Here is a 26,432-nt window from a genome sequence, read left to right as displayed (position 1 = left end):
AAAACGTTTCTCGGTACTTTGACTATTACTGATGACTTCTTTTTTTTTTTTTTTTTCTTTACTGATGACTTCTTTCTTTGCTTGAGATCAGCTAAATACTCACTTTTTCCCCCCTCTTGTTTTTGAAGTCTGAAATGTAAGCTTGTCTGGAATTTGAATTGGCAAATGATGGCTACATTGGTCCATACTTCTAAGGAGGTTTTGCTTTCCTCCCAGAGTCGATGCAAAGGAGGGACTCCGGTGCAGCTGTCCCCACTCTGCGTCGGGTCTGGTCCAGCTGCCTCTGAGTCATGCTGTGGCATCGGGAGGGTTTCATAGCTTCTGGCTTTCTAGAGGGGAGATCAGCTTCCAGACTGGGTCCCAGCTGAAAACAAGTCTCCCTTGGTGGCATAGAAAAATGAACTCGAAGATAACTTCCTATTACAGAGCCCCTGGGCTGCAGCTGTCTTGGGTTTCTCTTTAACCGCTTCATGCCCAGTGTCTAGAAGATGAAAACCACACGTGGCATCCTTGGCAGCCTGGGTGGTTTGCTCTGCGCTTCTCTTCCCTCCAATATCAGGATTTGGGTGCCCCACCCTCAAGTTTCCTACCTAGGTGTCACCTTCTAGATCTGAATCGAGATGACTCAGAATAGTCCTTTTCTCTCCCGAGCCAGGCTCAGGTCCCACCCAGCTGCAGCTGCAATCTGTGACAACTTTTCTGGGAAAACAGGATCTTAATTACCTGCCTGGTATCAAAGGAGGAATTCCAGGGATATTTTTTCCACGGTAACAGCAGTCGGCTCCTCTGGATTCACAGGTTCTGCCTCCAGGGGGTTCAACCAACCTTGGGTCGAAAGTCGGTTGAATCTGCATATTTGGAGGCTGTGGATCCGAGCGCCAACTAAGAGACTTGAACATTCCCTGATTTTGGTATCAGTGGGGGATCCTGGGACCAATGCCCCTTGGATACTGAGGGATGACGGTAATTATCTTCAAATAAATTCTAACCTTCTGGAAATGCAGTTTGTCATACTCACTTTTTCATTCCTTATCAGACGCATACCTTGCAACGAGTATATATACAATCAAATACCAGTTAGATTTCATTATATTTGGAGGAAAAGTACCAATAATGCGTAAAGGAAGAAGAGTGTCTTTCACAGCAGGGATTCCTCCCTAGGTATATTTCTGGGGTATTTCTTTTTTTCCAACAGTAACTTTATCCAATATTTCTCGGATAGCCCTCCTAGTAAAAAAAGTCAGTTGCTTCTTCTTAGGCATAGAGCCCTAGGCAAAAGAGTTTACCTCCCAATTATTCCTCCCTTTCTCCTGTGGTTTCAAAAAATCCCTTTAAATTCTGAGTCAGATTTGTTGATGAGCTGTGAAAACCTCTGAGTTTAAGGGAGCTGCAACCTTAGATCTGACTAATCCAATCCCCAAGCAGTCAATGTGTTTGTACCACAGCCTATGAATATTTTATGGATTTTTGTGTGCTCACTAATGGGCCTGAACTGTACATACTGCCTTGAATAACACCAAAGAGGACCCTCTCTGACCTCTGTCCCTAAATGATTTATGGATATGAACTAGGCCTTTCAGAGATTTATTATAGACTAGAGGCCCAGTGCATGATTCAATCATGCATGTGTAGGGTCCCCTACACACTTTCGCTTTTCGCAGTGGAGCTGGGTGCCTGTTCGCTGGTGCACCAGGCCTTTCAGAAGCCTCCGCCGAGGCTTCTGAAAGGCCTGGTGCTGGAGCAGACAGGCACCCAGCTCCCCCACTTTTGATGGTCCGCGGATGCTGAGGGGGGCTACCCTGCTGTTGAGAGGCGCAGGGGGCGGGACTCCCGCCCCCTGTGCCTCTCAACGGCCGCTGAGGGGGGCTGCCGCGGACACCTGGCTACCCTGCCGTTGAGAGGCGCAGCTGGGTGTCCGAGGCAGGCCCCCTCAGTGGCCGCGGATCTGGCCGTTGAGAGGCACAGGGGGCGGGAGTCCCGCCCCCTGCACCTCTCAACAGCAGGGTAGCCCCACTCAGTGGCAGCGGATCGGTGCCTCTCAATGGCCGGATAGGCCACCCCAAGTCCCGCCCCCCAGCCTCCCTCGGCCCAATCGTGGGCGTAGCGGAGTGATGGTAATTTACATGTTACTCTATTATTAGATAGGATGTTCTGCAGAGATACTTTTCAACAAAAGGGAAAGTCAATCTATGTTCCTACAGACAGTGAACACCTTGGGGGAGTTTAGTGTGAAATCTGTGTGTTTAGGGAGGGCTTTTAGTCTTGGATCTTCAGAGATTAAGAAGGATTTGCATTTCCTAAATAAGAAGGGCAAAGTGATGTTCTATTCCACGACCCAGGCTTACTTTCTTCCTGGACATTCTTGTCACTCTAGGTCTGTGGTTGGCAAACTGTGGCTCGCGAGTCACATGCGGCTCTTTGGCCCATTGAGTGTGGCTCTTCCACAAAAGACCATGGCCTGGGCGAGTCTATTTTGAAGAAGTGGCGTTAGAAGAAGTTTAAGTTTAAAAAATTTGGCTCTCAAAAGAAATTTCAATCGTTGTACTGTTGATATTTGGCTCTGTTGACTAATGAGTTTGCCGACCACTGGTCTAGGTTATCAGTCAAAATAATGAACGTAAGGGCATCTCTCCTCTCCTGACTCTTCTACCTCTGAGTCTTTTAAAGCGGAACAACTGAGCCCTGACCAGTAGCTCAGTTGGTTAGCGTGTTGTCCCCATACACCAAGGTTGCAGGTTTGATCCCTGGTCAGGACACATACAAGAACCAACCAACAAATGCATAAATAAAGTGGAACAGCAAATTGATCTCTCTCTCTCTCTACCTCTTCCTCTTGCTCTAAAAATCCATTTAAAAAATAAATAAATTGGAACAACTCAGTCATCTAATATAGATCGTGTCAGCTGGGTGTTCGTCACTGTGAGCAAAACCAAAGATGAGAACACATCATCCTGCCACTGAGTCCTCCGTCTAATTAGAGAAGACAGGACCTACATGCATTATTTACGTCGGCTTGTAACCTGATGCTAATATGGTACGGTGCTAGGAAAGTTTCCAGAGGGGGAAACAGTAATGTGTGTAGGGTGAGTAAAGGATGACTTTATGGAGAAAATGGGGTTTGATGGTTAGATTTTAACTGGCAGAGGGAGGGCATCCTAAGGAAGGTAGCAACTTGAATAAAAGTAGCCAAAGCAAAAGTGTGGGATATGGGAGACTGCGGGAGCCAGGGAGAGAGCAGAGAGGGGTGCTGGGGAAGAAGGGAACGCCACCTCCCATGATAAAGTAACCCGTGGGGCTGTTGGGTTAGCATGAAGAGAGGACTCTCCTGCAGCAGAGCCCAGTAACCTCAAATCTATACTTCTGACTTGACTCTTGTGGTCTTTCCCCAGCCCCCACTGCCTTCACCACATTGGCCTCAGAGGTAGACTTCTTCCCTTTTAGAGCGCAGTGCAAAAGTCCCTTCCTTTGCTTCCCCTTAGCACAGGTCAAATAAACATAAATTTAACGAAATTTCACTAAACACAAAGAGAACACAAAGGAAGCTGATACATATAAATAATCGAGTTTACGACGTTCACCTTGCTCTCTGGGGCTCCTAATTCCTGTCTCACTCCAAATCAGGTCCCAGGGAAAGAGGGCCTTACCTGGGTCCACCCTACCTAGCACATTTCAGGAGACATCTTTAACCTCCAACACCTAAGAAGACTCTGCTAAACATCTACATTTCTTTAAAAAGTCAAAGCCAATTCCATGCAGCCTCCTAAGCTCACAAGGTTGTGGCTTTGTCCCTTCAGGAGAAACCTAACTCTATGGCCCCAGAGTGAGTCTCATACACAGAATGGATGGACACTTTCTGCCCAGAGGTATCTTCTGGGGAGGGGTCATGCAGAGGCTTTGAAAGCAAAGACTTGAGAAGGCTTAGAATAAGATGATGGCAATGGGTGTAGAACAAGCAGGTACAAGAGGTATGGCTTTTAACTTCAAGGAACCCCATATGAGCTTTTTTGCAACTTAGGCTCCTGCAGCTACTCTTCGATGCAGGCTAGTGTTTCTTTCCTTTGTCTTCATTCTTCTGATTCTACTTTTTATTTCTTAGTTGCCCACTCCATCTATTGTCTCCTCTTTCCCTCCAAGCTCTGGAATGGGGTGGAATATCCCTAACTTTGCTTTCTACGTGATCTCCCAAGCCAGGCACACTGAACCTCCTCTTTTCTAGGGCATTGTCTTTAAAGGGGATTCCCATACTGTTCTGACAGACAAACAAACAAAGAGGCAGCAAAACAACTTGAAAAGGTTACAAAATTCCCAGAAATCTAACCCAACTTCTTAGTCTGTAGGGACCATCTTAACGTCTTTTTTTTTATCTTTGTATCCCAAGCACATGGTAGGGAAGTTTGTTGACTATGATAATAAATGAATTAAAACAAGGAGAACAGAGTGATGTCATAAGAAGCAAGGGAATCAAAAGCTTCAAGAAGGGGATGGTCAAGAACACCATATATCACAGAGAAACCAAGTGAAATGGGCCGAAATGGGTTTGCAGTGAGAAGGTCAGTTGGTACACTTGGCCACTAGCTTTATTGGAGGAGTGAGGGCGGGTGAGTGCGTGATTGAACTAATAGTTGGTTGAGTGATGACAGGGGAGGAAGGGAAGACAGTGAGCGTGGATTATTATCTGGGGGAGCGTGGCTGTGGTGGCTGTGGAGGAGGTAGCTAGAAGTAGGCTAGGCATTGAGGGAAAGTTGTGCTTGTGTTTTTCAAGTTTTACTTCTGTTCTTGTTTTGCCATGGGAGATTCTCAGCTGAGGGAAAGGGGCTGATGGAGAAGGGAAGGTTGAGAAGTTGGTGCTGAATGGAGTCATAGATAAAAGTGTGGGCACAGGTAGTTCAGGGAATTTTCCTGAGAGCCCTGATCTTTGCAGTGCGGTAGGAGCAGCGTGATTTGGGAGTGGCCATGTTGGGCTGGGGTCTTGAAAAGAGTGGTAAAGGCCCCCTGAGGAAGGGGACTGAGCAGGAAAGAGGGTTTCAAGTGCTACCACGGACCACACTGAGATCAGAGACCACAGATACGTGAAGGCACCAATGTGCCCGGATGTGTGACTTCCTCCAGCTGGGTTCCTGGCCAATATGGGAGCATGAGAGGAGGGAAATGACCTAAGTTTAGGAATTTACAGGGCATGAGTGATGTTGACAACACAGTCAAAAGAGAGGTTTGGGTTAGAGTTGTAAGGAAATAAATCCATCAATGAGCTCGGGAGTGAGAAAAGGGGTAAGTTGAGGAACTGGAGGCTTGGTACTTGGGCAAAGGAGAATGAGTCAGGTTGGATGAGGTTGAGGCTGTGGATGAGAATTACCGAATTTCATAGGCGGCACAGTCTTAGATCATGGCAGGGTGCCGGTGAGGCCCTGCCAGTTGGTGGCTGCTGAAGAGTATCAGTAAAGCGTGCAGGGTACCAGATACTATGTGAAGAGGCAGGTTCAGATAGTAGTAACGGTTGACAGTCCAGGAAAGGCACACAGGGGGACCCAGGATTTGCATTCAGGAACCTCTTACTCAGGCCAGTGCGCAAGGTAACTTGCCTCAATGATTTTCAGTTGCCCATTTGTCAAAGGCCATAACAACAGGGCCAGCCTCATGGGATTGTTGTGAAAATTAAACGAGATCATATACTAGTACATCGGGGCACAATGCCTGGCACATCATAAGCACTTGATAAATAACAGCTATAGGCCACTGCTATTACCGAGGCCTAGGCTTCCACTAGGAGTTCACAAGGTAGGACAGGTAATACTCACATACAAACGCACGAGAGGACACATAGATGTGGCCTTCTTTGTGGAAACAGCATCTATTTTTGGAATCAAACACACTAGTGTTTGCAGCCCAACCCTGTGGTTTACCTGAGGCAAGTCATGTAATCTGTCTGAGGTTAATCGTGATGCTCTATTGTTAATATCTTCATTCCCCCAAATGCATGAAGTGCCTCCCTACTACGTCCCAGGCGTTGTACCAGATGTTGGAGATAAAGAGATTTGAAAAAGATACTCTCCTTGTGCTCACAGTATAGCTGGGGAGACAGGAAGAGACAATTATAATTGGGAAAACCAAGAGCTTCGCCAAAGCTAAGTCTGAGGCAAGCAGGGAAATGCTGATTTATGCTGGTGAGATCTTCAGGCCTTGATGAAGTGATCGGCTCATTCCCTTCTTTATAGAAAAGCAAAAGATAGAATCTAGTGCACAGTTCCCACTTTAAAAAAAAAATAATGGCATTTTAGAAACTATGTTGGAAAGTAGAATGGTGAAAAGTAGATCTTTCTGAATTCCTATGGGTTGAGTAATCTGCACGTAGACCTTCCCATCTCGAAAGATTGTGGAGTGGGATCGGATCACAGTAGCCCCCCCAGTGACACTTCAGTAAGTTGCTCAGCTCCTCAGTTTCCCCATCTGCAATATAGGGATAATAATAGTAACCACTTCATAGAGCTAGTGTTCGATTAAGTGAGTAAATTCATGTAAAAAGCTTAGGACAGTGTCTGGCACACAGTGAGTGCTAGCTATCATGATATGTTAGCTACCATGATTCTGTCAATGATGATGTTATGAAAAAAAAAAAGGGGGGGGGGCGGGATGTCTTCCTTAACCTGGGCAGGAACTATCAGAAACTGATGAAGGGTGGCCCAAAGCAACAAAAAGTAAACTAGAAATCAGTTTTAGAATATGTAGATTTGCCAAATGTCAGGACAAAAAAAACAAAAAACAAAAGACTTCTGATCAACAAAGCTAAAATCAACATTAAACAGACTTCAATGTCTTGAATCTATTGAACTAGTATCTACATCATAAATATTAGTAGATATCTGAAGTACCTGCTTTTTATATAAAAAAAAAACAAACAAACACAAAGATCCAAGGGAGTGGCTTATTTACTAGTTCTTTTTCTCTTCTCTCTCTAATAGTCGAAAAGAGAGAAATCAACTGAGACTGGGCAGCGTTCCAGTTACCTAGTGTGAAAGCCTCCAAGCCCCTGGACTGCAGGTTGTAACTGGCACCTCAGCCCTTTCTCTCTCAGGATTCTCTCCTCACCTTTATTGCAGAAGTCAAAAGGGAGAGATTAGTGTGAATAGAAGCCAAAAGGGAGGCTAGCCCGAAGGGGTTTTTCTCTACAGTCCCTGGGGCAGCTACTATCATTTTCTTCCAATCAGATGTTTCCAGGAGCGCTCAGCTGGTTTTGGAACTTTAGAGAAAGTCCTCACCTCTTCCCTATTATATGCCCCCTCCTTCAACTCCTTCGGGGCTTTCTCCTCTCTGAAATTTGAGCTTAAATTTAAATACAATGTTCCCATAGAAACTGTGTAGCTTCTCTTTTTCTGCCTGCCTTGCTTCTGTTTAAAAGCTAGATTACAGCTATCACCAGAACAAGTCTTTAAGAAGAGAAAGTAAAGAATGGATGCCCAGGAACCAAGAGAAGAGTTTTTTTTTTCAACGCTTATAAATAAGAGCAAAAGGGCAGTAGAAATCATCAAGCAAACAATTTCAATATAAAAACATATTTCTTTTTAATATATTTTATTGATTTTTACAGAGAGGAAGGGAGAGGGATAGAGAGTTAGAAACATCAATGAGAGAGAATCATTGATCGGATGTCTCCCGCACACCCCCTATTGGGGATGTGCCCGAAACCAAGGTACATGCCCTTGACCGGAATCGAACCTGGGACCCTTCAGTCCTCAGGCCGACGCTCTATCCACTGAGCCAAACCGGTTAGGGCAAAACATATTTCTTTTAAAAAAAATGAATGATGGTGATAGTAGATATCAATTGTTGTTTGCATTAAGTTTTTAAAGACTCTCCTTGATAAAATTAAAAAGCAATTCTTAGTTGGTTCTCATTTTATTTGTTTGGGCTGTGAAAATCAGAAAGAAAAAAAGGAAGGAAGAAAAAGAAAGCAAGAAAGAAAGGAAGAAAGAAAGAAAGCAAGAAAGAAAGAGGAAGGAACTCTGTACCCTTTAGGCACTGGCCTGATAGATCCATATGCCAAGGTTGTGAGTTCAATCCCGGATCCGGGCACATACAAGAATCAAACAATGAATGTATAAATAAGTGGAACAAGTCAATGTGTTTTTCACTCTCTCTCTCAAATCAAGTACATATAAAATATGTGCCCTTTAAACACTAATTCTTCATTCCTCTATCCCCAGCCCCTGGCAACCGCCATTCTACTTTCTGTCTCTATGAATTTCACTACTCCAGGTACCTTATATAAAGTGGAATCATACAGTGTTTGTTTTTATGTGTTTGACTTATTTCATTTAGCATTATGTTTTCAAGGTTTATCCATGTTGTGGTATGTGTCAGAATTACATTCCTCTTAAAGGTGTTTTTAACCCTTTTGACAACTTTGCTTGTGTTGAAGCTCTTTCAACAGTGGGGTGGTTGGTTAAAGGGCAAATCTTACCAGCTTTCTGTATTCATTTATCTGTAAAATGGTTCTGAGTTCTGTACTTTCATGTAAACATATCCAACCAGGCGTCATAAACCCGTCGGATCTAGACAGGTGAGTGGTAAAGCAGACTGGATGGGGCTATGGTGAACTGGAGAGAACTGCCTCTTCTAAAGGTGGCCACTGCTTCTCAATCCCAATCTACACTTACAATATGTAATATAGGCCCAGTATTTATATGAAAATCTCCTGATTTCTAGGCATTGGTCAATACTGTTGGGCCAAATAGAACACATTTGCAGTCCAGATCTTGCCCCAGACCACCAGTTAACAGTCTCTGTTAAAAAAAAAAAATCAACTGAGTAAATGTGAAAATCTAAGTGATTCTAGCAAACAGAAGGGAGCTCTGAGTTGTACAAAATAGAAGGATTTTATAGGAAAAAGGGTGGGACAAGGGAGCTATTAGAAAAGAAAAGATATTGGGGGAGGGCAGGGACTTCTTTGGGGAAGAGAAGAGGAAGGGTTTTTATTATGTAGCTTGCCTCTTCTTTCTATGGGAGAATGGAGAGGGCCTATTGGACACATAACTGTTGCTTGACCAAAAAATTCCATAGTGGATGATTAAGAGACTGTGGTTTTTTTAATAGCTTAATAAAGAAATATTTTAGCCCTAGCTGGGTGGCTCAGTTGTCAGGGACATACTTAGGTTTCGGGTTCCATCCCTATTTGGGGCATGTTTGGGAGGCAGCCGATCAATGTTTCTCTCTCACATGGATGTTTCTCTCTTCTCTCTCTCTCTCTCTCTCTCTCTCAGCTTCCCTCCCTCTCTAAAAAACAAACAAACAATAAACATACCCTCAGGTGAGGATTAAAAAAAACACCAAAACAGAACTAAAGAAAAAGAACTAATTTTAGCCCTGGCTGGGTAGCTCAGTTAGTTAGAGCGTCAGGTTACTCCAGGGTTGTGGGTTTTAGGTTTGATCCTGAGTCAGGGCACATACAAGAATCAACCAATGAATTCATTAATAAGTGGAACAACAGATTGATGTTTCTCTCTCTCTTAAAAAAATCAATAAAAAAGAACTAATTTTAGTGTGGTTTTCTATTGCAGGCTAGACTATACATATAAATGAGATATGGTTTTAAGAAATACACTATACGAGAGACATAAATAGTTGCAGCATAAATGCTATAACAGAGAAAAAATAATGGCTAACATTTATTGAGCACTTTTTTTTTTTTTGTGTGCCAGGTAGGTTTTAAGAGCTATACATGCATTAACTCATTTAAAACGCACAACAATCCTACTGTCTTCATTTAACACATGAAACAACAAACACAGATCAGTCAAATCACTTGTGTGAAGTGACACAGTTGGAAATTGGATTTGAACTCAGATTGGTTCCAGAGACCAAGGTCTAGACTGGAAGGGAGGCAGGGGGTGGAGTGGTATATACTTTAATACATACTATCAAGACATCCAGAGGAGGGAACTTTTGACTTGTCTTGAAGGATGGTTTTGGTAAACAAGGCCTGGAGGGCAATCTAGGCAGAAGAAATAATTTGAGCCAGGAATCAAACACTAAATTGGCAGGTAATGAATCTGAAGAGGTTGCAGGGTCTCCAATGTCAATTACTTAGCTATTTGTTCTCACATGAGGTATCAGCTCATTGACAGTTTATGAGAACAAGAATGGTGTAGAAGCAGAGGGGCATCTGCAAGGTCTCTTGTGAGCCAAGCGCTCAGAGTTCTCCCAGCCAGCCACGACCACCCGCAGGGACTACAAATCCCGTCATGCAGAGGGGGCGCGCCCAGAGCCCAGCGGCCTGCCCCGCCCCTGCTCAGGTCCCGCCCCTGCCCAGGCCCCGCCCCTATTCAGGCCCCGCCCCTCCTGCCGCAGCCCCCTACCGCCGGGTCAGCCCCGAAGAGTTGCCCGGTGGCCACGGCAGACGGAAGCCGAGCGAGAGTCTCGGCGGTGGCGGCAGGATGGGAGACTCCAAAGTGAAAGTGGCCGTCCGGATCCGGCCCATGAACCGAAGAGGTGAGAACCGAGCCCGCCCGGGGCCGCCTCAGCAGAGGCGGCAGGTGCCTGGTGCGCCCCTTCGCGGCGGCCGCCCTGTGGGGTCCCGCTGCCCCGCCCCTGGAGTCCGCATCCGGGCTGGAGGGCGGCCCGCGCACCCCGAAACCTGGTCCTCCACGCGCGCCCCGCCTGTACGGGACGCCCCTCCCCTCGTCTGCACCGCGTCCCGGGGCGCCGAGGGCCCCACGTCCCGGTCCGCTGCCCCTTCCGCCGGCGCGTCCGCCCCGCCCCGCGCCCTTTCGCCCTCTCGCCCTCTCGCTTCCCCCTGCCCTTCCAGGAGGGCGCCCTAGTCCCTCGCCCCGGGCTCCCTTCCTCCTTCCCCCACCCCTTCCCCTGGGCCCTTGCCTCGCGGGTCCCCGCTGTCTCCTTGCCAGCTGTCAGTGCGGCCCCCGCCCCTTCGGTCTCACCCCTCCGGCCAGGCCGGACAGCCAGGCACCCCGAAGCCCCACGTCACCGGCCCAGTCGCCCTAACCCTGCACTTTGGTGGCTCGCGGCAGGAAAAATGGCAGGGAGTGTGGTCTACTCCTCCTGAGAAAGCACTCAAGTGCAAACATTGCTCGTCTTGCTTTTTCAACTGTCTATTCCTTTACCCTGGACGGTCATACAGAGTTGGAAATACTTTGAAGTTGGGTAAAAGAGACGTCTCCCTACTCCCACATTTTCTGACTGTTGAGAAAGTTTTGTTTTTGCTTGAAGTCATATTGCTCATCTCTCAACAATAGTTTAAAGTGCCAAGATTCTTGTGAAATTGTATCTTTCAGACATTCTCTCCAATCTGCAGGGAGGGTGGAGAAAGCAGATAAACCAAGTACATTTAAATCCTCTTCAGACAGTCAGATGGCGTGGAGAGAACCCCCACTCCAAGTCTGAGGGGGAGGTGGGCTGGGTCTTGGCTTTAATACTTAACTAGCAGTGTGACTGGGCAAGTTACTTTAAATGAGATAATATATTTCAAAACACTTTCTGTATAAGGTTATATTATTGGGGGTGGGTGGGTGGGTGTCACTATTATAATCCCAGGAGAGTCTTTTCAAGACTCTTAACTAATCAGAATCATTTGTATGTTTCAGAGTCGTATTTTAAGTCAGCGATTGTCAACCTGTGTGCTACAAGAATTTTTAAAACATGCAATACCTGACTGTTTAGTCAGGGGCACTGACCTATTTTCTCTTAGATTGTCAAAGAAATGACAACAGCCAACACAATAGCCGTCTGGTGTGGATGAATCAAAATTTAGTTTTTGAGGGAAGTCCTATCATTTCTTTTTGGTCATATAAGCAAAAAATAATATATATTTTTTAGTGTGCCACAGAATTCTAGTAATTAGTTTATGTGTGCCATGAGCTGAAAAAGGTTGAAAATCGCTGTTCTAAATAGTTCTTGCCACTTCTTTGCTCATAAGTGTTGTTTAAGTCTGTGTAAGAATCATGAGTTGTTTTTCAGTTTTCCTTTTTCTTTGCTATCTTTTGTGTATAGTGAGATATTACATATAGCTCTGTCAGTTAATCTATACTTTGTTTGGTTTGTCCTTCTCATGGGAGTTGGTTTATCTCTTCTCTGGAAGTTACACCTTCTGTTGGAGTTGGTGATTCCTTCTGTTCCTGCTAGGTCAGCTTAAGATTGTCATGTGACAAAGAAGAATTTTTCCCTAATAACTCAAACTAGTTTAGTCTTGACCTCACTAGTTCCATGCTCTGAGAAAATGAAAGAACTTAGAGGAACTCTGAAAGTTTTCAAAAGCTTCTGTTCCTTGTTCAGGCATCTTGATTTAAATTCACCTTAAATTTATTACCATCACAATGATTAGGAAAAACTTAAAAAACAAAAACAAAAACCAAGCCACATAAAACACAACTGATCTGGGATTTGATTCTGAAAGGATGACTTTAGCACATTCTTAAAATTTCTTTTTCATGAAAAACTTGGAAATGTCAGTGCTAAAAAGAGGCAGTTAACCAACCACCACAAAAGACCTATCTCAGGTAGAATTCTCTCCCCAACCCCCCACCCCACTCCCCGTTTTAGTTTTTGAGGGAAGTACTATCTTTTTACTTATAAATTGTCATTAGTTAAATTGTAATAATTATCAGTATCTGAGTTTTGATAGAATAATCATTTTAGTTATGGAATGGATGTTAGCTTTTCCTTTGGCTGAACGCATTTTTAAATTAATGTTTAAATATGGGTCCATTATCATGTAAATAGAAGTGCCTTATTTGAGATAAACTACCTCATTCAGTGCCTTCACTTACATGGTCTTATAGTTCCTGAAAGCACATGGACTTCTTTTTTCAGTGATTACCACAGATAATTAAAATTGATTCTATTTCTATTTTGTCACTAAGTAGTTGTCCACATAAATCTAGAGGTTTTTATGGAATGCAATGTAATGCAATTTTAAAGTCAGTGATATTTAAACTTCTATCTAGAGTTTGTTTGAAAAGACTAAAACAAAACCATATTCCTTTCGAGTAATTTTGAAATGAATCCTATTGCTTTGACCAATTATTACTTTTGGGAAAATTAATGTATTAAGTAATAGTATATAATTATGACAAATAGTAAACTTTTAGTCATAATTGTTTCTCTCTTAATATATTAGTGTAGGGTCAACCTCAGAAATGACTTCACAAATAAGAATAAGATGAGAATGGGTTGGTTACTGGGATGCTGTAGTTTTACTGTACAGATTTTGATATTTGGAATCACATTAGCTACTGTTTGAGGAAAATCTGAAATTTGCAAGAGGCTCTAGTGTACTATTAAGTTCTTCACTTATAGTACACTAGATTATGCTTAGGTGTTGAGGTAGTTAGTTGGCTTATTACTTCACATTTATCATGTGGAATAAGAGTGTTTCAGTCATTTTTGCTAAATTAAATAGCAAGAGTTGTAATAGTTAATGAATATGCTTTTAAAAAAATCTTTATTGTTGAAAGTATTACATATGTCTCTTTTTTCTTCTCCCATTGACCCCTTATAGCCCGCCCCCGTCCCCTTAATGAATATGCTTTTGTCTGGAAAATCGTTCTTGTTACACATTTAACGTTATACTAACAAAACATAAAAAGGAAAGTCTCTGACATCCTTCCATCTTGACAACTCACACTCTTGTGTTTTCTTATTTTCATTCCACTTTGTGTTCACATGCATATGTAATTTTACAGTTTTAATTTTACTTTTATTCATTTGAAATATGAACCTAAGCCAAAGAAAAAGGATAGACTTGTTTTGTCATAAGCTCTTGAAGTTAGTTCTATTTGCAAATATTGTTTGTTTTCTATGTTATCTTTTAGACTCGTACAACTCGCCAGGTAACTCTGGTTGTGTTCTTCTATATACTGTAAAGAACACCCATTCATACATTATTAATCAATCTAATTATTAAATGAACTGAAAGTTTTACAAGCATAATTGATGGTACTAGCTAGATCAGTGACACTCTCCTGTTCAGGAATTTGATCTTTTATAACTTTAGGTGGTTTAAAAGAGATTTGATACTTATTGAGTGCCTGCTACATGTGTAGCTTATATTATATTGTATATTATGGGATCTTATTACCTTTCCTCAAAGGGCTGCTCATATATAAATATGTGTAAGATCAACTACCAAAATTTAATAAATCTATATAAAAAGTATTTGGAAAATACCTTTGCTGTCTACCTAGCCTAAGGTGGTGAAATCAGAAATTACACTAGAAATTTAGCTGGGGAGAAAAACAGTGAAATAGGTTATATTGCAGGTGTTAGCAAGTATGGACAATATATACTTATTTCATCAGGCATTTCTCAAGGGTTTTACTTCACATTTTATAGTACTTGATACAGTGAAAAACATAAAGAAGAATGTGATATCTAGTAGAGGTTAATGCATAAGTAAATTACTATCTAGTATACATGGAAAGACTATTATAAAGCTACTAGAGGCCTGGTGCACAAAATTCATGCATGGGGGGGCGTCCCTCAGCCCGGCCTGTATCCTCTCCAATCCGGGAACCCTGGGGGATGTCTGACTGCTGGTTTAGGCCCAAACCGGCAGTCAGACATCCCTCTCACAATCTGGCTCCTAACCACTCACCTGCCTGCCTGCCTAATCACCCCTAACCACTCTGCCTGCCTGCCTGATCGCCCCTAACCACCTCTGCCTGCCTGCCTGATCACCCCTAACCCCTCTGCCTGCCGGCCTGATTGCCTCTAACCACCTCTGCCTGCCTTCCTGATCGCCCCTAACCCCTCTGCCTGCTGGCCTGATCGCCCCTAACACTCTGGCCTGCTGGCCATGATCGCCCCTAACCGCCCTCCCCTGCCAGCCTGATCACCCCTAACCACCCTCCCCTGCCAGCCTGATCACCCCTAACCCCTCTGCCTGCTGGCCTGATTGCCCCTAACTGCCCTCCCCTTCAGGCCTGATTGCCCTAACCACCCTCCCCTGCTGGCCTGATCGCCCCCTAACTGCTCCCCTGCTGGCCTAATCACCCCTAACCTCCCTCTCCTGCCAGCCTGATCACCCTTAATCCCTCTGCCTGCCGGCCTGATTGCCCCTAACCATCTCTGCCTCAGCCCCTGCCACCATGGCTTTGTCTGGAAGGAGGACTGGAAGACCAGAAGATGTCCAGTCGATCTGGTCTAATTAGCATATTACCCTTTTATTAGTATAGATTAAAAACGATGAAAATTAAAACCATTTACAAGGAAGACTGTTTTCTATGTTAGAAGTAAAAGCAGAATATAATATGGTATGTGTAACTGTTTGAATCTATTATGGTAATCTACTATTGAATCTACTATTATGATTATCCTATATAATAAAGAGCTAATATGCAAATGGTCATCACTCCCTCACACCCTTGCGCTGGAACTGCTCAGACACTCAACACTGGGGAGAGAGGAATGGGGACCAGCCAGGCTGTGGCCTGGGAGAGGGACAAGCCACCCGCCCCACAGTCCCGGGTTCCAGCAGCTGCACCTGTGCCCACAGCCCGGGAGAGGGACAAGCTGCATGCCCCGTGGTCTCGGGTGCCAATAGCTGAGCCTGCACCTGCGGTGCAGGAGAGGGACAAGCTGCCCGCTCTGTGGTCCTGGGCGCCAGAGGCTGGGGCTACAGCCCAGAAGAGGGACAAGCCGCCTGCCCTGTGGTCCTGGGCGCCTGTGGCTGTGGCCAGCCTGGGCAAAGCCAGCCTGGGTCCTGGGTGCCTGCAGCCAGCCAGAGGGAGGGAAGCCCTGGATCCCGGGTGCCTGCGATTGGCCGGAGGAGGGAATCCTGGGTCCCGGGTGTGGGGCGAGGCAGAGTTGGTTAGGGACGATCAGGCCAGCAGGGGAGCAGTTAGGGGTGATCAGGCTGTTAGGGGAGCAGTTAGGGGCAATCAGGCAGGCAGGCAGAGGTGGTTAGGGGTGATCAGGCAGGCAGGCAGAGGGGTTAGGGGCGATCAGGCAGGCAGGCAGGCAGGCGGGTGGTTAGGAGCCAGTGGCCCCGGATTTCAAGAGGCAGTCGGACATCCCCCGAGGGGTCCCGGATTAGAGAGGGTGCAGGCCAGGCTGAGGGAACCCCCCCCCCACACACCCGTGCACGAATTTCATGCACTGGGCCTCTAGTTATTATATAAAATATAAACAGGAATGGGCAAGGGCTAGAAAGAAACTTGAAAAAAAATGAGATTGCTTATTCTCTTTGGGAGAATTTTATTTCCTAAAAACTTGCTCTTAGTGTTGTCTAGTATTGAAGTGTGCTTTATGGTTCATGCTTATGCGGAAATGACTGTCTTGTGAAAAGATAAGATTAAAAGGTAAACACCTATAGCAGATTGCTAGGTAACTAAGTGCCAGGTGAGTGATAGGGAAATAAAGGAATTTAGATGAGTGAAAGATCTTTGGAAGCTGGATGGTTAGGGAAGTCTTCTCTGGGAAGGGAGAACTTAGGCTGGACTTGGAGGAAGGAGCATATGATTGGAATGGTTGCAAGATAGGAGGGAGGGGAAAGCATTGGTTTTTGAGGAGGAAGTATGGCCTGAGAGCAAAGGCACAAAAACAGGAATGAGCTAGGCAAGTTTAGGCAGCAGAGACAAGCTTAGCCTGCCAGAAAGGAGGGTTCTGTGAGGTTGACTAGAGAAGGATGAGATTAGAAAGGCAGGGTGAAATTACAGGGAGCCCTGACACTAGGTAGGCCCAGAAGTGTGGGTTTAGGGTAGCTGGTCCATGTGCTCTAATTTAGCTTTTTAGAACTTCGTGTGGGTCTCAGACAGAAGCATGAAAGAGAAAGATTGCCAGATCTCAGGGCAAGATTGCAAGCTTGGGTAGATGACTGATTCAGGATATAGCTGGGCAAAATTTAAGAGCGCATGATGAAAATGAAGCATGTGAATCGGAAAAGTAAGGAGGCCGGTCAAAACCAAGCAAGCAGTCGTGAATTAGAGACAAAACTGAGGTTGCTCTCATATCTTGGCTATTGTAAATAATGCTTCAATGAACCTAGGGGCACGTATATATTTTTGAATTAGTGTTTTCGATTTCTTTGGATAAATACCCAGAAGAGGAATTGCTGGGTCATAAGTTAGCTCTATTTTTAATTTTTTAAATATATTTTTATTAATTTCAGATAGGAAGGTAGAGGGAGAGAGAGAGAGAGAGAGAGAGAGAATCATTGACCAGTTGCCTCCTGCATGACCCTGACTGGGGATCGAGCCTGTAACCCAGGCATGTGCCCTTGACTGAAAACGAACCCAGGACCCTTCAGTCGCAGGCCAACGCTTTATCCACTGAGCCAAACCAGCTAGGGCTATTTTTAATTTTTTGAGGAACTCCATACTGTTTTTCCATAGTGGCTGCACCAGTTTACAATCCCACCAACAGTGCACGAGAGGGTTCCCTTTTCAATAAGTCAGAGAATGACAAATACCACATGATTTCACTTACAAAATCAACCAACAAACTCGACAGAAACAAACATAGATACAGAGAACAAAATGATGGTTGCCATATGGGAGGGGGTTTAGGGAAATGGGTGAAAAAGGTGAAGGGATTAAGAAGTATAAATTGGCACTTATAAAAATAGTTATAGCTGTAGTTCTCAACCTTCCTAATGCCACAACCCTTTAATACAGTTCCTCATGTTGTGGTGACCCCCAACCATAAAATTATTTTTGTTGCTGCTTCATAACTGTAATTTTGCTACTGATATGAATCATAATGTAAATATCTGTGTTTTCCGATGGTCTTAGGTGACCCTGCTAGTGGTTCTCAACCTGTCTCGACCCACAGGTTGAGAACCGCTGCTGTAGAGCCTAAGACCATTAGGAAGGTTGAGAACCACTGAGTTATAGGAATACAAAGTACAGCACAGGGAATATAGTCAATAATCTATATATTTATAAAAGCCCAGCAACCAGAATGGTGGAACAAACAGTGGCTATGAGGCGCAGATCTGGGTCCGATCAGCCCCCCTCTGCCGGCCCAGCCCCCAGTTGGCCCCCAACATCCTGATGGGGGCAGGACCGGCCCGGCCAACTGCCCACGGCCCCTCCCCCCTGCCAGCCCAGCCCAATGGGCCCCCATTGGGGCGGGCCAGCCGGACCCCACCCGTGCACGAATGCATGCACCAGGCCTCTAGTATTATAATAACTATGTATAGTGTCAGGTTGGGTTCTAGACTTATTGAGGTGAACACTTTGTAAATTATATAGATGTCTAATAACTATGTTGTATACATGAAACTAATATATTGTATGTCAACTATAATTGGAAAAAAAATTTTAAAAAGACAAGGTAAGACTGAGGAAATAGGAGGACGCTTAGAAGGCCCTGGCAGTCAGTTAAGAAACAGCTAATCCTTAGGAAGTGAAGGGGCAGGGTAGGAGCGGAGAATCTGTTTGAAACAGGAAGGTGTTTTGACCGTGTGGCCAATGGTGGTTCTTTGGCTTTTTCAGAGAGAACTGATGTTGGAGTCAAAGATGTCTGGATGGAAATTTCTGACATGTTTTGTAAAACAGAAGATACTTGTTTTCATAGCAGCTGCTTGATATGCTAATGGAAATGAGACACACACATCTATTACACCATTGTTTTGTTTCTACTGTCAACTCAGTGACTGAAATAGGAATTTATACATATAGGGCCAGAGGCTTTTGGAGAAGAAAGTATAATTTTTATAAAATAATATAAAAATGTGTTTGAATTGGTATTTACTTTTATCCCCTCATCTCCATAAAACAATGGCTAATGTATAACTTTTCTAATTCTTAAGTTCTGAAAATGGAAGAAACCACTGACAAAACTATTCGTTAAGCATATGAATTGAGATGTTTATTGAGCAGAAATGAATTTAATATTGATCTTTATGCTTGCTGATCAAGTCTCCTTGTGTTTAGCAGAGCATGTTCTTTAAAAAACTTGGCAAAGGCCATCAGTGTACTCTATGGGGAAGTGTGTGAAGGTAACTGGTCTATGAGATACAAATCTATGACTTAATTGGTACTGGGCCTTAACTCTCAGAAGCTGTAGATATTATTAAAAGATGGTATTGAGCCTGGCCAGGGTGGCTCAGTGGTCGAGTGTCAACCTATTTAACAGAATCTCAGAGAGGTTAACTCCCTGGAATTATTAAACCATTATTTTGGAGATTGAATTTCACCTGCTTTGCCATTAAAGCCTGTACTTTTACTATTATATTGACACTAGAGGCCCAGTGCACGAAATTCATGCACTGGTAGGGTCCCTAGTGGCTGCCGGCTGCTCAGTGGGTACTCCCTTCCTTCTCCTGGCCACCTGCCACTGCTGCTACCACCGCTGCTGCCGGCCAGGGCCTCCCTCCCTCCCCGGCCAGCCCCACCCCCTGGTTGAACTCCTGGACAACTCTTGGTTGAGGGGACAATTTGCGTACTATGCTTTTATTATATAGGATGGTGATCTTTAAGGGTACCTTGTGTCCCTGAGTTTACATAATTTTCAAAGATGTGCAGTATACACAAGAAGCGTAAGTCATGATCTTTGACCAAAGAAGCTCACTGTTTTGTTGGTAATAAGAGATGCACAGGTGAGTCAATTATAAGAATACATGTACACAGTGCCATGATGACAGTGCATTATGAATTAAAGAAATGGGGATGGGCCTTCAGAATGATGAGGAATGAGTTTAAGACAGTGGGCAAGATGGAAGGCATGGCATTTGGGGGTACACAAAAGGAGTTTGTAGAAATTAGCAAGTCATTTGCAAGAACAGTGAAGAAATTAGATGTAAAAATTCAGACAGCAGGAAGGAGACAGTGTCTGCATAATTTACAGTTATTCACAGGTAACAGAGTGCTGACATGGTCCCAGGTACAGAATTAGATTATTTCAGTTAAAATCCTCACAACAATGCTGGGAAGCATTTATATTGTAATTCCATTTTACAGATGAGAAAATGGGAATTTAGGCAAGCGTAGCAACTTGCCCCAAGTCACAGAACTACAAAGAGAAACTGGCTACTGGAACCTAGACAATTAAACTCCAGAGCCCAAGCCCTTAAATTCTATGCTTTGTTGGAATAGTTGGAAGAGTAGTTGGAAGAGTATAGGGCAGTGATAGCGAACCTATGACACGCGTGTCAGCACTGACATGCGTAGCCATTTCTGATGACATGCAGCCGCTGAGGCGGCCGCATGCCGAGGATGAAACATTTGCTGCTCCTGAGGATGAAACATTTGCTGCTCCTGAGGATGAAACATTTGCGAAATAATGTTTTTTCCTCAAAGTGACACACTAGCCGAGTTATGCTCAGTTTTTTGGCGAAGTTTGACACACCAAGCTCAAAAGGTTGCCCATCACTGGTATAGGGAGTGAGGGGTGAGAAGAGTGATGAAAGTTGCCTTTACTGAAGAAGAAAGGTTTGTGGGGAGTAGAGGGATATGAAGTTATTTAAGTGAGGTATGGGCAGATTAAGAAGGATGTCAAACATGGTTTGAGGAGTACAGTGACTATAGATTTTTTAATAGAGCAGTGGCACTGTTAAAGTGATACTTTAGGAAGATAAATTACTCTGTGTGTCTTTACTGTCCCCACAAGCTAATACGTTAACTTGCTACTGTTTCATGGGTGCTGATAGAAGACATGGGACTTCTGGGTCAGAGGACTTGCTCATGGCACAGCAAGCAGCGTGAGCAGTTCCCCTTGCCTGCGAATCTCACATGGGTGGTGAGGAGGAGTCTAGTGGGTTTGTGTTGCATTTGAGGAACACTGAGCTTGGGGAATCCATTACTTTAAAGTGGTGAGCAAGCCTACTCTTTGTCCTGAGGGAAGAACTAGTCCTTCAAGGTGGTGGGCTGCAAATACATTTCTGGGAGATGGGCTGGGTAAAGAGCTTTTATGGCCTTGCATTCTAGATTTATCCAGAAAGAATGTGTCAAGACGATTTGAAATATAGAAAGCAAATTTAGGAAATATAGGAAGACTAACTACAAAACTTCTGATTAAGATAACTAATTGAATAAATGCTGGTGTCATCAACTGAGACCAGAAGTATAAGAGAAGCAGGTTTTAGGGTGGAGGTATGAGATATGACGAGTTTTATTCTTGGACACTCAATATTTAGTCTGTGTTTGCCATGTGCATGTACTGCACCTATAACTATGAATAAGACATAATGATGTCCATGAGAAACTGAACAGACTTGTTGATTTTCAGGTGTCTGAAGTGCAGCCAAGTGAATATACCTAGAAGACTGGTGTATATATGAGTCTGAAACAAAGGGACCGGAGATACATGTAGATTTGGGAATCATTACTATATTTAGAAGATAGAATACCAAATTAAGGCATGTTCTTTATTTGGAAGGAGGACACAGAGGCCAAGAAGGAAGACATAAGGAGAAGCAGGTGAAAGTAATGTGGAAGCGTGTGTGTGTGGGGGGAGAGATGAGGGAGAATGTGTCCCAAAAAGGTCAGTAGTCAGATATCACAGGAGTGGCACGCATAATAATACTGAGTTGTCTTCAGTGGATTTGGCTTGATGGCAGTCAGTGGTAATTTTCAGGAGAATAATTTTGGCTGACTGAATGAATGAGTCTTGGTGTGTTGGTAGTGAGCTGAGAAATAAGTGGATGTGCCAATGTGGAGGCAGTGAGTTGCATGGATATTCTTTCACAAAGTCCATGTAAAAGGGAAGGATGAAGAGTGGTATCCAGAGATGTAGTTAGGAACAGGCTTTTTTTTTTTTTTTTATAAGGTTGGGAGATGTTTAAGCTTTGTTATAGACAGAAAGAGGTAATAAGAGAGGGAAATTTTTGAAATATGAGAGGAAGAGGATAATTATATAATGGGAAAGCCCTGGAGTGCTTAATTTTCTTGATGAGGTAGAATGTGAGGTTATTAATTAAGAGTAAGAAGAATTGAGTTGGCTGAGATCTTTAGAGTAGTGAGGTTTAGAAATGTGGCTAAAGGATTCTAACCATATTTTATATCTATTGAGTGCAGTGGGGTCAATTCCTTCTAAGTTTTTTAAAAAGATATAATTCATATATCAAAAGTGTATAATTCAGTGGCTTTTAGTGTATTTGCAGAGTTGTGCAACCATCACCACTATCCAATTCCAGAACATTTTCACCATCCCAAAGAGAAACTCTCCCATTAGCAGTCACTCTTCACCCACTCCCCACTCCAGCACCCTCCCCCTCTTCCCAGCCCCTGGCAACCACTAATCTACTTTTAGTCTCTATGGATTTGCCTATTCTGGACATTTCATATGAATGAAATAATACAATATGTGGACTTTTGTATCAGATTATTTTTTACTTTGCATGTTGTATTTAGGGCTTATCCATGTTGTAGCAGGAATCAATGCTTATTTTTTAAAAATGTCTTTTATTTATTAATGAAAGAGAGGGGGGGAGAGAGAGAGAGAGAGAGAGAGAGAGAGAGAGGAGAGAGAGAGAGAGAGATTTGTTGTGCCACATAGTTATGCATTCATTGGTTGATTCTTGCATGTGCCCTGACCAGGGATCAAACCCACAACCTTTGGTATCTGGTTGATGCTCTAATCAACTGAGCTACTTGTCCAGGGCCAATACTTCATTCCTTTTTAAAGCTGAATAATATTTTGTGATGTGGATATGTTGTATTTTGTTTGTCCATTGATTGGTTGATGGGCATTTAGCTTGTTTCCACTTTTTGGTTACCTATCTATATAAAACCCTAATATGCAAATCAACCCAATGGCAGAACGACCTGCAGAATACCAGTCGGCAGGGGCTCGGGCTGGCAAGCGGGCAGTGCCAGGCCAGCCAAGGCGGGTGCCAGCAGGCAGAGGGAGGTGACCAGCGACAGCAGCGGGGCTGGTGAGCGGGTGGCACCAGGCTGCCAGCCAAGGCGGGTGCCAGCGGGGTCCGCCTCCCCCCTCCTGCCCCATCACTTCGCTGGTTGCCCCACAGATCAGCCCTGATTGCCGGCCAGGCTGAGGGACTCTACCCTATATATTGGGAACAGTCTCTTAGATTTAAAAATTAAAACCTGGCAAGGCTACTCTAACACTAAAAAAACAGGATGATGCAGCGATGACATGCATGGACTCTGGCTTGCACATTTTGTGGTCAGCCCTGATTCTGACACTTATAACGGTGTGACAAAGCTAACTACTTAACTTTTCTCTGTTTCAGTTTTTCCACCCATAAAATGGGGAAAATGGTACTACTGCCTCAGAAGGATCATGTTATGTACTACTTTTTATAATCAGGGCAAAAAAATGTAGCTGCCTATACAACAGCAAGATGCCTTTCACCTGTATGAAAAGTATGGTCACGCCGTGCCCCTGGGTTCGGCCGAGACCAAGCCAGAGGGAGTCGGACCTCCATTACCACCATTTGTCCACCATCCAGAGCTGAGGGGTCAGGGCTGACATGTACACATAAGGAACTACTGGACATTGAAATTGGGTCTCAAAAGAACTGTTGGTCCAGGGGGAAGCTCGCTACAGATTGATTCATTTGCCTGTCAGCATAACTATTATTGCTCGTCTCACATTTAGTTCTTGTTAGTATATATCTAGTGACATATGATCTCGCTCATCTAGGGGAAATGATGAACAACATAGACTGAGGAACAAGAACAGAACCAGAAGCAAGGAGGCATCGATCGGACTATCGGGCCTCAGAGGGAGGATAGGGGAGGGTAGGGGGAGGGTAGGGGGAGGGGGAGAGTTCAACCAAGGGACCTGTGTGCATGCATATGAGCCTATCCAACGGTTGAGTTCAACAGGGGATTGGGGCATGCGTGGGGAGAGGGGTGGGATGGGAATGGGGGGATGAGGACAAATATGTGACACCTTAATCAATAAAGAAATATAAAGTAAAAAAAAAAAAAAAAAGAAAAAAAAAAAAAAAAAGAAAAGTATGGTCACTGGTGCATGCAGCGTCCCGGATTGCGAGAGGGATGTCTGACTGCCGGTTTAGGCCCGTAAACCGGCAGACGGACATCCCCTGAGGTGTCCCGGATTATGAGAGAGTGCAGGCCAGGCTGAGGGACACCCCCCCATGCAGGAATTTTGTGCACTGGGCCTCTAGTTATGAATAATACTGCTATGAACATTTGTGTATAAGTTTTTCTGTAGATGCATATTTACATTTCTCTTGGGTATTTATATCCATAGAAATGGAATTGCTGGGTCATATAGTAACTCTAACTTTTAAGGAACTGTGAAATTGTTTTCCAAAGTGACTGCACTATTTTGCAGTCTCCTAAAATGTATGAAGTTTCATTTTTATTTTTATTTTTGAATTTTTAATATATTTTATTGATTTTTTACAGAGAGGAAGAGAGAGGGATAGAGAGTTAGAAACATCGATGAGAGAGAAACATTGATCAGCTGCCTCCTGCACACCCCCTACTGGGGATGTGCCCGCAACCAAGGTACATGCCCTTGACCGGAATCGAACCTGGGACCCTTGAGTCCACAGGCCGACGCTCTATCCACTGAGCCAAACCGGTTTCGGCTGAAGTTTCATTTTTCATGTCCATACCAACACTTGTTATTGTCTCTCTTTTTGATTATTGCCTTTCTAGTGGCGTGAAGTGCTATCTCATTGGGGTTTTGATTTGTATTTCCTCAGTGTCTCATGATATTGAGCACAGTTTAATGTATTTATTAGTCATTTGTATATATTTGGAGAGATCTCTAGTCAAACCCTATTTTTAAAATTGTCTTTTTATTATTGAGCTGTAAGACCTCTTTATACATTCTGGGTACCAGTACCTTATCAGATATATGATTTGCAAATGTTTTCTTGATTTTTGTGGGTTGCCTTTTCTTTCTCTTAATGGTGTCTTTTGAAGCACAAAGTTTTTCATTTTGCTGTGGTCCAGTCCAGCTTATCTATTTTTTCTTCTGTTGCTTACGCTTTTTTTAAAAACTATTTTTTATTATTATTAATTTATTTTTAATCCTCACCCAAGGATGTTTTCCATTAATTTTTAGAGAGAGTGGAAGAGAGGGAAAGACAGAGAGAAACATTGATGTGAGAGGAACACATTGATTGGTTGCCTCCTACATGCGCCCTGACCAGGGCCTGGGCCAGGGAGGAGCCTGCAACTGAGGTATGTGCCCTTGCCGGAATCGAACCCGGGACCCTTTGGTCCACAGGCCAGCGCTTTATCCACTGAGCCAAACCGGCTAGGGCTATGCTTTTTTTTTATTGTCCACAAAGTTTTATGTATGTCTCCTTTTTTTCCGATTGACCCCCCACCCCAAGCTATTCCCACCCCAGGCAAGCCCCACTGCCCCAGTGTCTGTGTCCATTGGTTATGCTAATATGCATGCATACTGTTGCTTATGCTTTTGATGTTGTATCTAAGAAACCATTACCTAACCCAAGGTCACATGGATTTATGCCTGTTTTCTTCTAAGGGTTCTATAATTTTAGCTCTTACATTTAGTTCTTTGATCCATTTGAAGTTAATTTTTCAATGTGGTGTGAGCTAGAGATCTGGTTTTATTTTTATAAATGTGCATATCCAGTTGTCCCAGCACCATTTGTTAAAAAGACTATACTTTTCCCATTGCGTTGTCTTGATACCCTTGTTGAAAACCAGTTGACAATAAATGTGACAGTATATTTCTGGATTCTCAGTTCTATTTAGTGACTTATATATCTATTCTTATGTTAGTACCATACTGTCTTGATTACTGTAGCTTTGTAGTGAGTTTGAAATTAGTGAATGTAGTCTTTCTGTTTTGTTTTTCTTTTTCAAGATTGTTTTGCCTATCCTGGTTTTGCCTTATAAGTTTAAAAATACCTATTTTTATAGCCTTCTGAAGTTGGTTAGTTTCTTGAATACACACATTTTATATTTTGGGCCACATAGATTATTTTAATTATTTTCATACTATACATTCTATTCTCCATATCAGCCATCATGTCTTGGATCTTTCTTCATTCTTCAGCCTTTTCTTTAGCCATATTAGAGCTTAGTTATATTTTTATTTTTTACTTACTGAATAGATTTTTATGTTCACTGATAAAAACATAAAAGTAGGTTATTAGGATATTTTATATATCTCTTACTGGAAAGCAAAACATCAGTTTGCTTTTTATGTATGGGCCTCAGATAATTTTGTTTCTCCCTAGGTCACTGGGCCTTAAGGGGGTCCTAAGCAACCTATAAGTATAGTAAAGAAGTATAAGTCATATTCCCTATGCTGCCAATAATAATATTATATTTCACTTGGGAAAACAAGTCCTTTATACATGAAATATTAATGATGAATGTTTTGTTTATATGAGCATGCATAGACATGTAAAAGTATTAGGAATATGACACAAATTAGTTGGAAATAGAACCATATGTAACATGCAAGATTTGCAATTTAATTAAAATGTGAGTCTTATAAATAAGTTACTCTCTTCTTAAAAAAATTGTGAATTTCAGAGTAAGTTATAGTTAGCTTTTTAGGAA

At 43.3% G+C, this 26,432-nt stretch overlaps 1 protein-coding gene across 2 annotated transcripts in view; it reads left to right on the top strand.

The window, feature by feature from the left end:
• The first annotated feature begins 10,343 nt into the window (after positions 1-10,343).
• KIF13B (kinesin family member 13B) overlaps positions 10,344-26,432 on the top strand; it is a 197,370-nt gene continuing 181,281 nt past the window's right edge. For both annotated transcript variants that reach the window (XM_054717618.1, XM_028159381.2), the window contains exon 1: positions 10,344-10,482. In XM_054717618.1, the coding sequence (XP_054573593.1) occupies positions 10,428-10,482 (55 nt within the window). In that variant the 5' untranslated portion in view covers positions 10,344-10,427. The remainder of the gene's footprint in view (positions 10,483-26,432) is intronic.

Source organism: Eptesicus fuscus, chromosome 6 (genome assembly GCF_027574615.1).
Source record: "Eptesicus fuscus isolate TK198812 chromosome 6, DD_ASM_mEF_20220401, whole genome shotgun sequence".
In the NCBI taxonomy this organism is placed as follows: Eukaryota; Metazoa; Chordata; class Mammalia; order Chiroptera; family Vespertilionidae; genus Eptesicus; species Eptesicus fuscus.
The sequence above is the reverse complement of the archived record's forward strand: the minus strand, read 5'-3'. Positions and strand labels throughout refer to the sequence as shown.